The sequence below is a fragment of the Solea solea genome, chromosome 12, assembly GCF_958295425.1.
Source record: "Solea solea chromosome 12, fSolSol10.1, whole genome shotgun sequence".
NCBI lineage: Eukaryota > Metazoa > Chordata > Actinopteri > Pleuronectiformes > Soleidae > Solea > Solea solea.
In genome coordinates this window covers 1,682,878-1,700,639 of record NC_081145.1, presented here as the reverse complement: position 1 = coordinate 1,700,639, position 17,762 = coordinate 1,682,878, and the positions used below count along the sequence as shown (strand labels likewise).

Here is a 17,762-nt window from a genome sequence, read left to right as displayed (position 1 = left end):
ATCACGTATAATAATAGGTTAATATGTTTAATAATGGGTAAATATCACGTATTATAATAGGTTAATATGTTTAATAATGGGTAAATATCACGTATAATAATAGGTTAATATGTTTAATAATAGGTAAATATCACGTATAATAGGTTAATATGTTTAATAATAGGTAAATATCACGTATAATAGGTAAATATCACGTAGTATAATAATTAAATATCACATATAATAATAGGTAAATATCACGTATAATAATTGGTAAATGACATAATAATAGGTTAATATCACATATAATAATACGTTAATATGTTTAATAACGGGTAAATATCACGTATGATAATAGGTTAATATGTTTAATAATGGGTAAATATCACGTATTATAATAGGTTAATATGTTTAATAATAGGTAAATATCACGTATAATAGGTAAATATCACGTAGTATAATAATTAAATATCACATATAATAATAGGTAAATATCACGTATAATAATTGGTAAATGACATATAATAATAGGTTAATATCACGTATAATAATACGTTAATATGTTTAATAACGGGTAAATATCACGTATGATAATAGGTAAATATCACGTATAATAATTGGTAAATGACATAATAATAGGTTAATATCACATATAATAATACGTTAATATGTTTAATAACGGGTAAATATCACGTATGATAATAGGTTAATATGTTTAATAATGGGTAAATATCACGTATTATAATAAGTTAATATGTTTAATAATAGGTAAATATCACGTAGTATAATAATTAAATATCACATATAATAATAGGTAAATATCACGTATAATAATTGGTAAATGACATATAATAATAGGTTAATATCACGTATAATAATACGTTAATATGTTTAATAACGGGTAAATATCACGTATGATAATAGGTAAATATCACGTATGATAATAGGTTAATTTGTTTAATAATGGTTAAATATCACTTATAATAAAAGGTAAATATCACCTATAATAATAGGTAAATATCACGTATAATAATAGGTTAATATGTTTAATTATGGGTAAATATCACGTATAATAATAGGTTAATATGTTTAATAATGGGTAAATATCACGTATAATAATAGGTAAATATCACATATTATAATAGATTAATATGTTTAATAATGGGTAAATATCACGTATGATAATAGGTTAATATGTTTAAAAATGGGTAAATATCACGTATGATAATTGGTAAATGACATATAATAATAGGTTAATATCACGTATAATAATACGTTAATATGTTTAATAACGGGTAAATATCACGTATGATAATAGGTAAATATCACGTATAATAATTGGTAAATGACATAATAATAGGTTAATATCACATATAATAATACGTTAATATGTTTAATAACGGGTAAATATCACGTATGATAATAGGTTAATATGTTTAATAATGGGTAAATATCACGTATTATAATAAGTTAATATGTTTAATAATAGGTAAATATCACGTAGTATAATAATTAAATATCACATATAATAATAGGTAAATATCACGTATAATAATTGGTAAATGACATATAATAATAGGTTAATATCACGTATAATAATACGTTAATATGTTTAATAACGGGTAAATATCACGTATGATAATAGGTAAATATCACGTATGATAATAGGTTAATTTGTTTAATAATGGTTAAATATCACTTATAATAAAAGGTAAATATCACCTATAATAATAGGTAAATATCACGTATAATAATAGGTTAATATGTTTAATTATGGGTAAATATCACATATAATAATAGGTTAATATGTTTAATAATGGGTAAATATCATGTATAATAATAGGTAAATATCACATATTATAATAGATTAATATGTTTAATAATGGGTAAATATCACGTATGATAATAGGTTAATATGTTTAAAAATGGGTAAATATCACGTATGATAATTGGTTAATATGTTTAATAATGGGTAAATATCACATATGATAATAGGTAAATATCACGTATGATAATAGGTTAGTATTACGTATAATAATAGGTAAATATCACATAATAATAGGTAAATATGTTTTATGTAAACATATTATTGACATAATAAATACTGAGATTATCATCAAATAACTATTATTACTTCCATCTTAATTATCATGTTAACCATCTGCATCCTGATTTTCTTATGTTTGCTGTGATGACATCATCCCCATCACAGTGACATCCTCATTTTTATTAATTAAAATAACATACAAAGGTTCATTTGTACATTTTGTGTGTAAAAAGGTGAAATCAGCACTGAAAAAACATGAAAAAAACATTAAAATTTCCACTCAATCATCAAGTGAATTTTTATAAAAAACTTTGAAACCAGCAAGAAAACATCTCTGCACTGTGGTACTACTTCTGACCACTAGATGACACCAGATCTCACCACATGACACGCTCATGTGACTCCTCATCTGTCCTTTTACTGGAAAAATGTCCATATTATTTCTTCAGGTAACTTTGTTATTTTACTAATTTCATTCAAATAGAAAAAAACACTTTGCTTATAGTTTTTAATATGTTGCAATATATGCTAATGTGTCTATTGTGCCTCTATCTATAAATATATATGATATACATATATATCTATATATATATATACGTGTATATATATATATATATACACATGTATATATATCTATATATATATATAGATATATATGTATATATCAGAGGTTGCGCTAGACTTTTTCGTTTTTGACTGACAGGGTCATAAAAATCCCGTCATAATCAATTTTTACAGGTCACTTTAAATGATAATAATGACATATTCAATTGCATTGTTCATATTGCAGTGGAATATGAACAGTTCACCTGTGGCCTAAACGCACAGTCTCACACCTTCCTCCTGGTCCACATGGACTTAAATCGCGTGCCTGCTTGCGCGTAGTTGCGCGTGGTAGGAAATCCCGCAACATGCGCTCCTTCTGCACCAGTGGATCAGCTGCACCGGTCACAGACGCGCTCCAAAGCCTCCTGTCCATAGCTCTTTAACACGCTGTCAGCACTACAAGGATAGCATGATGCATTGAGTACGGTGTCCAGGTCAGAAATTATGCTCAGATTCTCCGATGGGAATCTTTATTTTGTCGCACAACATTTTTCTATCCGCCCTCCTCAGCCAGGAGAACTCCCGCTCCCACTGAACCCGCTGAGGCCAAGGGCTGAGTTTGTCCTTCATCTGCATCCATCCCTCTTTTTTCACCTCTTTTATCAACATAGTTTTTAGGGGTGTGAATTGCAATCTGTCAAAATGACGGATGGCTCTCAGATTTTTCCGTCACCGTTTTAAAAAAACGATCTATGACGGAAAATATTCGGTTAACGCGACCCCTGGTATATATATATATATATATGTGTATATATCCGGTATCAGCAGATTGTTGTTTTCAGCCCTGAAAATTAAACACATTTATATCATAGTTAATGTTAGTCATCGTAATGTTGTGTGTGTGTGTGTGTTGATGCTCAGAGCGGCCATTTTGAGTTGTGAACTCAGGGTATGATGAGTTAAAACCAGTGAATAACGTTGTCAACGTCGTTGACGTTAGCTTCGTGAAGCCATTTCTCGATCAAACCACTGGTGTACGATGTCTTTGTTGTCGTTCACCCACTGGATGTTGACTTGCGTTTGCTCGATGCTCTGCTCCGCCGCCCTGGTGGCCGACATCAGCTCGTAGTCACTGGCAAAACGCTGCAGCTACAGAAACAAAAACATTGTGTGTGTCTGTGAGACATCAACACATGATAAACCAATCACACGTTAGCATTTACCTCCTCCAGTTCAAACTGTGTGGAGAACCTGCTGGCCACGCCCACCACCAGCAATGCTGGGTTTCTGCAGGAGAGACGGTCAAAATATTAGGAACAGCTCACAACTACACTGATGAACGAGTGAGTGAATGAAGGACAGAAGACAAAGACAGGTGTATGAATGAGTGGGTGAGTCAATGAAGGACAGAAGACAAAGACGGGCGTGTGCATATGTGAGTGAATGAAAGACAGAAGACAAAGACGGGCGTGTGAGTGAGTGAGTGAAAGAAGGACAGGAGAAAAAGACGGGTGTGTGAATGAGTGAATGAAGGACAGAAGACAAAGATGGGTGTGTGAATGTGTGAGTGAATGAAAGACAGAAGACAAAGATGGGTGTGTGCATGTGTGAGTGAGTGAGTGAGTGAATGAAGGACAGAAGACAAAGACGGGTGTGTGCATGTGTGAATGAGTGAGTGAGTGAATGAAGGACATGAGACAAAGACTGGTGTGGTGTTGTTTTAATCTCTTCTCAGATTAAGGGACTAAGAGTTTCCTTAAAAACTTGGCGACAGAACAGAAGGTGCGGCGGATGTTGGAGCTCTTGTGTTTCCACGTGGGCGAGTAGGAGAAGAACAGAGCTCCATTCTCCTCACACATGTTTTCATAGTAAGATGGAGGAGGAGGTGCAGCGCGGCTGTTTTCAGGCTTCTGCAGATGTTCTTTCAAAATCCGGACAAGATGTTCCTCAAACTGTTGGTCTCCAGTGAACATGGCATGAGCCAAACGCTCGGCAGAGAAGAACTCACGCACAAGCTGTCGGTAAACTTTTTTGTGGATTTTCTCCACTTTCTTTGGGAAAACGCGACTTAATCTCCCCACGGTCTTTTCTTCCAGACGTTCACACAGACGTCTCAGGTCGCTGATAAATAACTGAGGAGCTTCTCCTGCAGCTTTAGCGATGCAGGAGAAGAGTCTCTGAAGAAAAGCAGCAATAAAGTAGCGGTCTCTGTGGAGCAGCTGCTCCTCACTGTACTGCAGATCCACGTCCAGAGATCCACAACAGTCTGGACTGAAATCCTCCTCACACTCAGTCCGCGCCCAGTCCTGGTTCTCACTCAAGAACCCGGGAATGTTTGGATCCGCGTTCGTCCCCAGACAATCTTCCGCCTCACACTTCCTAGGTTTAGCTAAACGCAGAATTATCGCAAACCGCGTGATCAGACTTTGTGGATTCATTAAACGAACCGGCGGCTTTACGTCCAGTTTCCCTACCTGAGCGAGGAGAGCTAACGCGCCGTTGACTCGATTCGCGACTTCTGCTGCGATCAAACTCCGGATTCTGACCACACAGCCGGGTTGTGAGTGGAGTCCCAGCGCCGCCTTCAGGCCGTAGTCCACCGAGTTTCCCAGGCATTCTGCCATTTCCTCCTCCGTCACGTAAACGTTCTCACCCCGGTTCAGCGAACCCACGGTGGAGACGAGCTTCGGCGCCACGTCCTCGATGATTTGATCGCTGATCAGCTCGACCATCAAAGAAATCATTTCAGTCAGCAGGCGGACATTCTGTGGAGTCATGTTATAGATCATGTTCTTCCTGTGTTCAGTGGACGGGTACGACTCAGCGATACACTGACTCAGCAGCTTCTCCATGGTGACGGGCAGGAACACAGGAATCCTCCACTTCCTGCTCCTCAGCTCTTCCAGCTCTTCTTCAGCTGATGACCCTGAAGAAGGGGGGTTGCCCCCCCGACAACTTCCTCTGTGACCTCTTCGCCATGACGACCTTTCTTCTTCTCATTCTTCTTCTTGCTTTACTGCCCCCTGCTGTTCACTCTGTTCACACACATCTGAGCTAATGTGGCTAATATCAAAGGCACCTGTGGGACATCAAAGGTTAGGGAACGGTGAGGGAATATACAAGCGTGTCCATAAAGTCTCTTTACAATTTAAGAATGTATTACAAAGTCAGTCGTTGAAAAATCTTAACAGATTTGTTCTTTGTAATCAGTTTATCAAAGTTTGTGTGTTTCAGGTTTCCTGTTAAATCAAACCCTAAAACATGGCTGCTCCTCAAGAGACAGCACAATGTGTATCATGGTTTATTATGGGATGTGCAGACTAGGTTGCCTCATCACTAAAACAAACTCGCCTGAGAAATTGTTCCAGCATGTTCTCTGCAAACTCAAGCGCCTGTAACAGTTGCACTTTGTAAGTTGTTGTGTAGAATCTTGTTCTTACACGATCCTTATTTTCCTCACATGTTCTTGTGTTCCTCATATTACATTACATGTCATTTAGCAGACGCTTTTATCCAAAGCGACTTACAATGGAATTGAGTACAATCAGCCAAGGACCATGATGTCTTTCGCACACAGGGTACCGGTCTTAACCACTGAGCCACTCCACCACCCTCACACGTTCTTGTGTTCCTCACACGTTCTTGTGTTCCTCACACGTTTTATTTTCCTCACACGTTCTTGTGTTCCTCACACGTTCATGTGTTCCTCACACGTTCTTGTGTTCCTCACACGTTTTATTTTCCTCACACGTTTTTGTATTCCTCACACGTTCTTGTTTTCCTCACACGTTCTTGTTTTCCTCACATGTTCTCGGTTGCAGACTCCTCCCTTTATCCAACACTGTTCACTGTCTCCATAAACTTCTTGTGCCATGCATGAATTGAAGGACGTGATGGTGGATCTCTTCCATACTTAGTTCTGTAGTTTGGCTGAGTCTGCACATCCCATAATAAACCATGATACGCATTGTGCATTGTGCAGCCATGTTTTAGGGTTTCATTTAACAGGAAACCTGAAACACACAAACTGATTACAAAGAACAAATCTGTTAACACAATGTATCTATGATTGTCCTCACAAACATTTAGCTGCAGCTACAGCTGCAGAACAAATGTCGGGTTTGGACAGAAAACCCCTCCCTTTTTCACTCACTAACTTCTCCCACATGTTGAAACCACTCCTCAGGTGTTGTTGATTCAGAAGAAGAAGAACACAAACGTACCCCTCTGAAACATATTCCCAGTTTGCTCTGATGAAGTTCCAGGCCAGCGCCTGCCCCACCACGTTCCTGGACACGAGGAATATCGTGTAATCAACGTCCATCCAACGGATTTTGTCCGGGTTTAACGTGTACTCCAGGTATCTGTGAGACAAGGACGACGTCATGTGGGTGTGGTCTGGTCACACCTGTATTCAGTGAGTGAGGTGGAGCGTCACCTGTTGAGCAGCCAGATCTTCTTGGTGCAGGACAGAGCCTGACGCAGCTGCTCTTTCTCTGACGTGTCTTCAGAACTCTCAAACCTCTGCCAGGCAAACTCCCACTCCGCTTTACCACCAGCGGCCACAGCGTGGCAGTAGATCTCAGAGCGCAGGTTCGTGTGGATGCTGGATCACACAGGGATAACACACACACACAGTGTTCATAGTTCGCATTACAGCTAGATTTGCTCATCTAGTCCATTTGATACAGACGTTGATATTTCATACGGAATCACTGTGTAGTTCAGACACCAGCACAACACAAGTACACACAAGTACACAGAAGTATAGAGAAGTACACAAATACAGAGAAGTACACAAATACAGAGAAGTACACAAGTACAGAGAAGTACACAAGTACAGAGAAGTGTTTAAAACCAAAGTGTTGTGACGTAGAATTATCGTCACTCGACTCAAACTTCAGGAACTTCCTTCTCGTAACTGAAATTTACAAGAAAACAATAAACACAAAGTGATTTACGATCAGAGGACTTTGTCCTTTACTGAAGACACTGGTGTGTGTGTGTGTGTGTGTGTGGGGTGTGAGCATCAGGAGACTTTCAGCAGCTCCCACATTTACATTTGTGACAAACAGCTGTGAACCGACAGAGAAATGACAGTTTTCGGCATGTTTACATATAGGATATGTGTGGGAGCAGGAACTAAATACTTATCCACTCATGATTATACTTGTTGGTGTTGTTGTTCATCCACTCAGCAAACATCTTTGTTGCCATGGTTACACATTCTGGGAGTCCGTTAGAACACGCCACCTTTACGGCCAACATCTGGAGATGTCTTAGGATGAAGCACAAGAATTTCATTTTATACACAAACGTCAGAATTAGCATACATTAGCATACAATAGCATGTCTCCACCATCTCCTGAGTTTAAGCTAATGCTGCCAATCAAAGACAAATGATTTAAAAGTGAAGCCAAAACATCTGGAGTCAACCCCGCCCACTCAGATGAGACTCAAACTAAAAATTAAAGGGGCGGGACAATATGATTGACAGCAATATGATCGAGCCTCGTTACCAACGGCAACCACATATATATGACATAAAGAGACTTAATTTAGAGTCTGCTACATTTTCTCATGTAGAATGTTTTTCTCAGGCTGTGACAGTAAATCCCTTCATCCAATCGGGAGGTAGAATTCTACAATGAGGCGGTCCTCTCTGCTCAAAATGCCCCGTCTCCTCACCTCATGTGTTGATGAAGAGGGAGGAGAATGCTAATGAGACAAACATTGCTGACAGCAGCTTTAGTTCTGCAGTTTTTTTAATCTACTTCTGACTGTTGAAGAACAGGCTCCGCCCAACAAGAGCAGTCACATGATTTGTGTTCCTTACTGTAACGAATGGTCTTCAGGAACTCGCGAGTGGTCGGTGTCGTTTCTGAAGAAGTTGTACAGGCCTGTGACCTGTTGACGGAGGTACGCCTGCAGGAGGAGACAGTGAGACAGCACAGTTCATCATCACCATCATCATCATCTTCATCACCATCATCATAATCACCCTCTTCGTCATCATGATCATCATCATCATCATCATGATCATCTCCATCATCATCAACATAATCATGATCATCATCATCACCATCATCATGATCATCATCACCATCATCATCATGGTCACCATCATCACCATCATCACCATCATCCTCATGATCATCATCACCACCATCATCATCATCATCATCACCATCATCATCATGATCATCATCATCATCATGGTCATCATCATCATGATCATCATCACCATCATCATCATCATCATCACCATCATCATGATCATCATCATCATCATCATCATGATCATCATCATCACCATGATCATCATCATCATCATGATTATCACCATCATCATTATCACCATAAGTAACTAAGTGTTACCTGCATGGGTCCGTACACCTCAGAACGGTCAAACATGTGGACAAAGTAGTCCAGGTTGCTCATGGCCGTCTTCCAGGGAAGAAGCGATGTCTCGTTTCGAAGAAAACGCGTTGAATTCAGAGCCAGAGTCACGTTAACAAGTTTAGCCCTGAAGAAAAGGAGAGAATATTGTGTCTTTGTTGCTGCAACGTCTCTACGAAATAAAAGCACTTGAACACGTCAACTTCCTGCTCTTCTCGGTTCCTTCATCTTTATGCTTGAACAGGATCAAAGCCGTTACCTCGCCAAATTAAAGGCGTCATCGACAAGCTGCCATCTGTTCATCAGTGGGATCCGCTGGAAGAAAAGAATATTAGACATTATATTAAAATGACACCATGTGAGAACATATGGCATAAAATATCTTCTATTTCTCAGTTGGACTCAGTTGTGTAATCTGCTGACTCATCCTTTGGCTTCAAACTCACTTGTGGCTCAGTTTCCAGCTGAGTCAGGAGGAAGTGCCAGTTCTCCAGGTTGTAATTAACTCTGTAGAATCCTGTGCAGTTGATGTTGGCCAGGATCCACTCTCCGTTCTTGGAAATGAATTCTTCTTTTCTCACTGTGGAAAAGTTCAATTAAAACAAATCCTGTTTTCTCCACAGGGAAAGTTTTATCATGAACGTTTGTTTTGTTCTCGTACCTTTGTCACTGGTCTCCAACAAAAAAGGACGAAACACAGAGGAATTGGACATGGACGTGATGTGGACAGACCACCAAACACTGTATGGACAGAGAGACAATTAAAAAACTAAATTCTATCTTCAAAGATTAAAAAAAACAAAGTAACGAAAACCGTTTCCGTGTTTGTTCAAATCAGCAGCTCAATCATCTTTGTGACTCTGTGACTGTCTGTGACTGTCTGTGACTCTGTGACTGTCTGAGACTGTCTGAGACTGTCTGTGACCCTGTGACTGTCTGAGACTGTCTGAGACTGTCTGTGACTCTGTGACTGTCTGTGACTGTGACTCTGTGACTCTGAGACTGTCTGAGACTCTGTGACTGTCTGTGACTGTCTGAGGCTGTCAATGGCTGGCTGTGACTCTGTGACTGTCTGAGACTCTGACTGTCTGTGACTCTGTCTGTGACTGTGACTGTCTGTGACTGTCTGTGACTCTGTCTGTGACTCTGTCTGTGACTCTGTGACTGTCTATGACGCTGTCTGTGACTCTGTCTGTGACTGTCTGAGACTGTCTGAAACTCTGTGACTGTCTGTGACTGTCTGTGACACTGTCTGTGACTATGTCTGTGACTCTGTCTGTGACATTGTTACATTGTCACTGTCAACCATCACGATCAGAACAGGAAGTGACGTCACACCTCAGTTACGTACGTTCCAGTTTCGTCAGAAGTCAGGTGACGTTAGCGTTATAACAAGTTTATTTGTGTCATCAGAAGGGGGCAGCACTGTGTGTGCGACACATAAAAACAGTTCATCTGTATCTTCTGCGCCATCTTGCAGTGTGAACTTTAGGCCTTGAGTGAGTCTCTGACTTCAGGGGGCGCTACAGCTGAAACTGAACACTCAGTTCTTGGAAATGACGACCTTTGAGTTCAACTGGAACACAAACTTTTCCAGTTTTTCCACTCAGAAGCCAGAACTTCCTCTCTGCTCATGAGGTGAGGCAGGTTTATGGTGAATCAATGCCCCGCCCCCTGTGGTCCTTACTTGGATTGGGAGGAGTCATTGTAGAGGAAGCGCTTCTGGTAAAATTCTCCAGTGGTGGTGTTGATGGTGATGACAGGAAAACCACTTTGTTTGGTCCACGTGTCCATCACCATAGCAATGTCAATGCCAGTGTTCTCAGGCAACACCTGAAAGCACACACACACACACACCTGATCACCAGTGATGATTCAGGCTTTAAAATCAGGATTAGACCGAGTGAAAACCAGACCTGTTGGATGGTTCTCCACAGGTCATTCTGGTCGGCGCTTTTGCAACGAAAGTCTTCCAGGTACATCTGAAATACAAGAGAGTTAGAGGTCCAGTTACACACACACACACACACACACACACACACACACACACTCACTCTCTCTCAAACCAAAGCTCACAGAGTAAATCAGTGATTTAGCTGCTGGTCCTCTGCTGCCTCGTGTGGTCACTTTGTGTCACTGTGGTCAATCTGAATGTTAGATGTCAAACACTGAAGTGACAAAATAACTGAACTTAGTGATGGAGACAGCAGTGTGTGTGTGTGTGGGGGAGAGTGAGTGGTTTACAAACGTCTGTCTCACAGTGAGATAAAGACGTGATCATGTGACATAGACATCAGAGACTTGTGACTGTCTGTGTCTCTGTCTGTGACTCTGTCTGTGACTCTGTCTGTGTCTGTCTGTGTCTGTCTGTGTCTCTGTGACTGTCTGTGACTCTGTCTGTGACTCTGTGACTCTGTCTGTGTCTCTGTGACTCTGTCTGTGTCTCTGTCTGTGTCTCTGTCTGTGACTCTGTCTGTGGCTCTGTGACTCTGCCTGTGACTCTGTCTGTGACTCTGTCTGTGTCTCTGTGACTCTGTTTGTGATTCTGTCTGTGTCTCTGCCTGTGACTCTGTCTGTGTCTCTGTCTGTGTCTCTGCCTGTGACTCTGTCTGTGTCTCTGTCTGTGTCTCTGCCTGTGACGCTGTCTGTGTCTCTGTCTGTGTCTCTGCCTGTGACTCTGTCTGTGTCTCTGTCTGCGACTCTGTCTGCGACTCTGTCTGCGACTCTGTCTGCGATTCTGTCTGTGACTGTCTGTGTCTCCGTCTGTGACTCCGTCTGTGACTCTGTCTGTGAACCAGGTAACCTCTCTAAATTATGAATAATTGACTCAATAAACTTTTGACCGTTCTGTCTGCCGTTTGTTTTCAAGAGGCTCCGCCCCCACAGCAGAGGCTCCGCCCCCCACATAACCACTCACGTTGATCCCTTTTTTGAAATCTCTTTCTCCCACGATGTCAGCGAGCATTCTCAGCACCAGCGCCCCCTACAGAGTAAACACATGTTTGTCAAGTAAACTTTCTGCTCATGGAGTCACGTGACACACACACTGTTGTCATGGTAACGACCTTTACCTTTTGGTAGGTGATTACGTCATACATCTGCTGGATCTCATCTGCAGTCTGGACCTGGTCCTGAGGAGGGACGAGAGGACGAGACGAGGCCAGAGCGTCCGCCATGAACGCCGCTTCCAAGGCATGGATGAGGTTCATCTCGCCCTGCAGGACACACACAAGGACACGCACAAGGACACATACAAGGACACGCACAAGAACACACACAAGGACACACATGAGGAGGACACACAAGGACGAACAAGGAGGAAATACACGAGGACACCCGTTAGACCCATGGTTCCCAACCTGGGGTCCAAGCCCCCCTTAGGGGGGCGCCAGAGATCACGTGGGGGGGGTTCAAGGAAAAAAGGTTGGGAACCACTGTGACGATTCATGTGGTTCTTCATGTTCTGCTAGTGAATCTGCGTGAACCTTTGGATTTCCTGAAGGTCTGAGACTTTAATGTAAAACAGCTTCTTGTGAGGTGACAGAGGTCACAGAGGTCACAGAGATGACAGAGGTCATAGAGGTCACAGAGGTCATAAATGTCACAGAAGTCACAGAGGTCACAGAGGTGACAGAGGTGACAGAGGTCATAGAGGTGACAGGTCACAGAGGTGACATAGGTCATAGAGGTGACAGAAGTCATAGAGGTCACAGAGGTCATAGAGGTCATAGAGGTCACAGAGGTCACAGTGACCTTGACATTTGATGAAAATCCTGTGAATCCTGAAATCTTGAAAAGTGTCAGATGATATTTTGGAATGATGTCTTTAGAGAAGTTGAACAAACAGAAAAACTTCACCAAAATCCAACAGGTTCACTTGAGTGCACCAAGGTTTGTCCCACGTTTGAAGACCAGGATCTAGACTCACTGCTCTGAAGGAAGGTTCCACGTCATCCACCGCTAAGTTGGACATGTAGGTAGAAAATCCCTCCTTCAGCCAAAGTTCATTCCACCATTTCATGGTCACCAGATTTCCAAACCACTGTGGAGGAGACGAGGAGGAACATCAACGTGGTCCTGCAGAGACTCACACACATGTTTGTTTCTCTCGTACCTGATGAGCCAGTTCATGTGCGATGATGTCGGCAATATTTTCCTTGAGCAACAGTGAGGACACGCCTTCCTCGTAGAGCACTGCTCTTTCCTGATACGTCACCAGTCCCCAGTTCTCCATCCCACCAGGATCTAAGTCTGGCAGGGCCACCTGGTCTGGAGTGGTTTATTAAAATGTGTTCATGAAGAGGACTGAGACAAGTGTGTGTGTGTGTGTGTGTGCGTGCGTGTGTGTGTCTGTGGGAGAGTGTGTGTGTGCGTGCGTGTGTGTGTCTGTGGGAGAGTGTGTGTGTGTGTGTGTGTGGGAGTGCGTGTGTGTGTGTGTGTCTGTGGGAGAGTGTGTGTGTCTGTGGGAGAGTGTGTGTGTGTGTGTGTGGGAGTGTGTGTGTGTGTCTGTGGGAGAGTGTGTGTGTGTGTGTGTGGGAGTGCGTGTGTGTGTCTGTGGGAGAGTGTGTGTGTCTGTGGGAGAGTGTGTGTGTGTGTGTGTGTGTGGGAGTGTGTGTGTGTGTCTGTGGGAGAGTGTGTGTGTGTGTCTGTGGGAGAGTGAGTGTGTGTCTGTCTGTGGACTTTGGTGTGGGGGTTGTGTCTGTGTGGATGATGAATGAATGAGTGTCAACGTGTGAATTTTTACCCAGCTTTGGTAAAGAGTAATCGATCTGAAAATATTCCTCGTAGAAGGAGAGAATCTTTCCTGTGATGTTGGCGGCGTAGTGGGCGTGTCCCGCTGCAGTGGCCTCAGGACGAGCAAACGTCTGAGGGAGAGAGTCACAGATGTTCTTTATTATTATTATTGTTCTACACTTTTTATCTTATAAAAACATACAGACGTTTTTATAAGATAAACAACTTAAACAAAGCGTCATAAATCAGCTGCAGGAGTGAAGTTGACGACCTGCGAACTGGAGTTAGCTAGCTTAGCATTAGCATCAGGAGCTTGTGTTTACTCACATAGAGAACAGAAATGATCACAGTGTGAATAATGAAAACATGAAAAATCACTTTTCATCTGTTGTGAGCGAGTTCTGACACTAATGACATCGTCAGCTGATGTTAGCTAATGTTAGCTGATGTCACCTGACGTTAGCTGACATTAGCTAGAACAGCTCTGAACTCTGACACGCTGACGCTCACGGCTTGTGAGCGTCGTTCACACACACTCAAACATTTTAAGGCAACGTTTAATATGAAATGTGTGGGGAAGAAGTTTAAAGGTCAAAATCACGTACTCTTATTGTGACAGAGTCATGTGACGATTCAGTGGCCGTAAAGTCGGACACGACGAAGGCAAACAGGTACGTGGACATCCTGGGCGTGGGTTCAAAGATCGTGTATTTCCACTCTCCATCTATGAAATCTGTCTCTGAGAGAAAAGAAGAATGTGTTGAACGTGTCGTTGACTTCACAAACACGGCTTCATCACTTCTTCACTTACTCATTCTGTTGTTTCCCAGAGCCATGGTGTCATTTCTGTGGATGATGGTCACTTCAAACACAGCCTTCAGGTCCGGTTCATCCAGACAAGGAAACACGTGTCGGGCAAACGTCGGCTCCATTTGAGTGGCGGCGATGAATCTGAAGAAGTTCCATCATCGTCACACACGTGAGGTCAGGAACTCACGCAACGTCAGGAACGTGAGGTCAGGAACACACGTGACGTCAGGAACACACGTGACGTCAGGAACACAAGCGACGTCAGGAACACAAGCAACATCAAGAACACAAGCAACATCAAGAACACAAGCGACGTCAGGAACACAAACAACGTCAGGAACGCAACGTCAGGAACACATGCAACGTCAGGAACGCGACACCAGGAATGTGACATCAGGAACGCGACTTCAGGATTAACGCAACGTCAGGATTAACGCGACGTCAGTATTAATGCGACGTCAGTATTAACGCGACGTCAGGAACACCCGCAACGTCAGGAACACTCTTAGTACGTACGTACACACATATACATGTATACGTGTATATGTGTGTGTGTGGACCTCAGAGGAGTTTCACATTTGGACCCTGGCTACTGTAGACCTTTAAAATGGTAAATTCTACTCTTGACACTCAAAGCTGCTTTACACTACAGTTTTGCCATTCACATCCATTCACACATTCACACACATTCACCTCTTCACACGCTGCCAGAAAACAGAAATGTTTGTTTTAATTAAGAATAATTTTCTTTTTAAATCTGTGATCAGAAAACATGTAACATGTTCTTCATGTTTGTTACCTTTCAGTGTTGGAATCCCTGTGGTGGGCGGCGCCTCTGTGGTTGTACATGCTCAGGTAAAAGCCTTCCAGATATGACATGAAGCCTTCAAACTTGAGAAACAAACTGTAGTTTTCTCCCACCTTTAACTCCTCACTCAGCTGGATCTCCAGAAACTCACTCAGCTCTTCATCGTAACTTGTGCTGCACTCGATGGTCTCCTTGGTGTTTATATTCTTCACCACAGCGCCCCACACTGTCAGCTCGCGGATGTGCAGGTGGACGGTGCTGGTGGCCTGGACACATTCAAAGTAAACGGTGGAGTTTCCCGTGAAGAACGTCGTCTGGTTGGAAGCGGTGACGTTCTCCGGCTCCATGATTTGGTTGTAGAAGTGTGTTTTGAGGGAGACCTGGTAACGCTCGGGTACGATGCTCCTTGGCAGCCGCGTGGCGAGTGGTGGCACTGAGGTGGTTGGTGGGAAGGTTGGACGGGGCGTCGGGTTCATGGTTGAGGTCTGGATTTGGTAAAAAATGACCATTGTGATGATGGCGGTGATGATGGAGATGACCAGAACGATGAAGACAGACGCGAAAAACTTGGACTTGTGGGAATTCTTCGGCATGGTGGCGTCCTTCACTCATGAGTCTGAGGACTCTGAGTCTCTGATCTTGACGAGTCTCTGATATTGACAAGTCTCTGGTCTTGACGAGTCTCTGGTCTTGAGGCGTCTCTGGTCTTGATGAGTCTCTGTGTTAGTTCTCCTGCAGGAACAGGCAGTGACTGATCTGAGCTGGTGGATCCACCTCCCTCATAAACAGGGTTTGGCTCGATGAGTTCAGGGTCGACTCAGATTAAACATTAACTCGTCCAATGAGGAAGAGGAAAGAGTCCGAGGGTGGCGTCGTAAACATTCAGTCGGACTGAGCTCCACAACATCTGGACATGGTGAGCGTGTTTTTACGGCTAATTCAGGGGCGAAGGTGAACCTGGAGGACCCCTAATCCTCCCTCCCTCACTCACTCACTCACTCAGCTGGTTCTGGACAAACCTGTGGCACTGATGGGAATTCAGCCGCTGTGAAACTAACTTCCAACAAATGAGAAGCACATGAGGGGCGGAGCCGACTAGGCGGGAAAAGCAGAGGAGTCAGAACATGGAGCGATTTGGGAAATCAGTGATTTAGCTGGAAAAGTCCCAGACTTCCGGGAACCACACACACACACACACTAACCCTGAACCTAAACCCAAAACCAGATCCTATCTCTGAAAGTGTCCTCACAAACATATAAATACAAATACACAGACACACCTTCAGTGGCACTACGGTCAGGTGACTGTGGAGCCACCTGTGGTGGAATGTGCTCAGTGACAACATGGCTGCCAACAGAGACACAGGAAAATAAAAGGATTTTATCCACTGAATAAAAGTCTCTGATGTCACATGACCACGTCTTTATCTGCGCCACATGACCGCGTCTTTATCTGCGTCACATGATTGCGTCTTTATCTACGTCACATGACCGCGTCTTTATCTACGTCACATGAACGCCTCTTTATCTGTGTCACATGACCACGTCTTTATCTCACTGTTAGAACAGGAAACTGAAGTTTGTAAACCACTCACTCTCCCACACACACATAAATACTCACTCACTTACTCACTCACTCACTCACTCACTACTCAAACTATCTCTTTAAGATCACACAACAATGAGGAAAACATCGTAAAACACTTTCACAATATTAATGACTGTATTTGTGTGTGTGTGTGTTGCCTCTTTAGTATAAACAGTGATTCTTGTCAGGTCAATCAGTCGTCATGGAGATCAAAGTCTGCCCCGAAAGAGGAAGAACCTCATTTGTGAGGAATTGGTTGAAGTCAACATCATGGATAAAAGGATAGTTCAGTTTTTAGTTTTTAATAGTTCACTCAGTCACTCACTTACTCACTCAGTCACTCACTCACCCACTCACTTACTCACTCAGTCACTCACTCCCCCAGTCACTTACTCACTCAGTCACTCAGTCAGTCATTTACTCACTCAGTCACTCACTCGGCCACTCACTCAGTCATTAAGTCACTGACTCAGTCACTCAGTCACTCACTCACTCACTCACTCAGTCAGTCACTTAATCAGTCACTCACTCAGTCACTTACTCACTCAGTCAGTCAGTCACTCACTCACTCACTCAGTCAGTCACTCACTCACTCAGTCACTTACTCACTCAGTCAGTCAGTCACTCACTCACTCACTCAGTCAGTCAGTCACTCACTCAGTCACTCACTCAATCACTCACTCTGTCACTTACTCACTCAGTCAGTCACTCACTCAGTCACTCAGTCACTCACTACGTCACTCACTCAGCCATTCACTCACTCACTCAGTCACTCACTCAGACACTCACTCTTTCACTCAGTCACTTAATCAGTCACTCAGTCACTTAATCAGTCACTTACTCAGTCACTC

At 42.7% G+C, this 17,762-nt stretch overlaps 1 protein-coding gene across 2 annotated transcripts; it reads right to left on the bottom strand.

Annotated features, from left to right (window-relative positions):
* Positions 1-2,185: 2,185 nt before the first annotated feature.
* Positions 2,186-16,100, bottom strand: LOC131470083 (aminopeptidase N-like). 2 transcript variants are annotated; one of them, XM_058645614.1, is made up of 20 exons: positions 15,315-16,100; positions 14,517-14,656; positions 14,311-14,444; positions 13,716-13,836; positions 13,086-13,240; positions 12,900-13,013; positions 12,043-12,186; positions 11,889-11,954; positions 10,888-10,953; positions 10,659-10,804; positions 9,633-9,712; positions 9,418-9,551; positions 9,231-9,286; positions 8,951-9,098; positions 8,409-8,497; positions 7,743-7,850; positions 7,011-7,178; positions 6,796-6,936; positions 3,796-3,859; positions 2,186-3,721 (listed from the first exon to the last, which is right to left on the bottom strand). In XM_058645614.1, exons 1-20 carry the CDS (start codon positions 15,914-15,916, stop codon positions 3,569-3,571), a joined length of 2,829 nt encoding a protein of 942 aa, XP_058501597.1. In that variant the 5' UTR covers positions 15,917-16,100; the 3' UTR covers positions 2,186-3,568. The 2 variants fall into 2 exon arrangements, with proteins under 2 accessions (XP_058501597.1, XP_058501598.1); XM_058645615.1 differs by lacking the exons at positions 2,186-3,721; positions 3,796-3,859 and adding an exon at positions 4,278-5,651 and having other exon boundaries at positions 15,315-16,098.
* Between the last annotated feature and the right edge of the window lie 1,662 nt (positions 16,101-17,762).

Coding starts and splice junctions, on each gene's coding strand:
- LOC131470083 (XM_058645614.1), bottom strand. CDS start 15,916: ATGCCGAAGAATTCCCACAAGTCCAAGTTTTTCGCGTCTGTCTTCATC. Junction 9,099..9,230: donor GACGCCTTTAATTTGGCGAG/GTAACGGCTTTG, acceptor CCTTTTCTTCAG/GGCTAAACTTGTTAACGTGA. Junction 3,860..6,795: donor TGGGAATATGTTTCAGAGGG/GTACGTTTGTGT, acceptor TCTCTCCTGCAG/AAACCCAGCATTGCTGGTGG.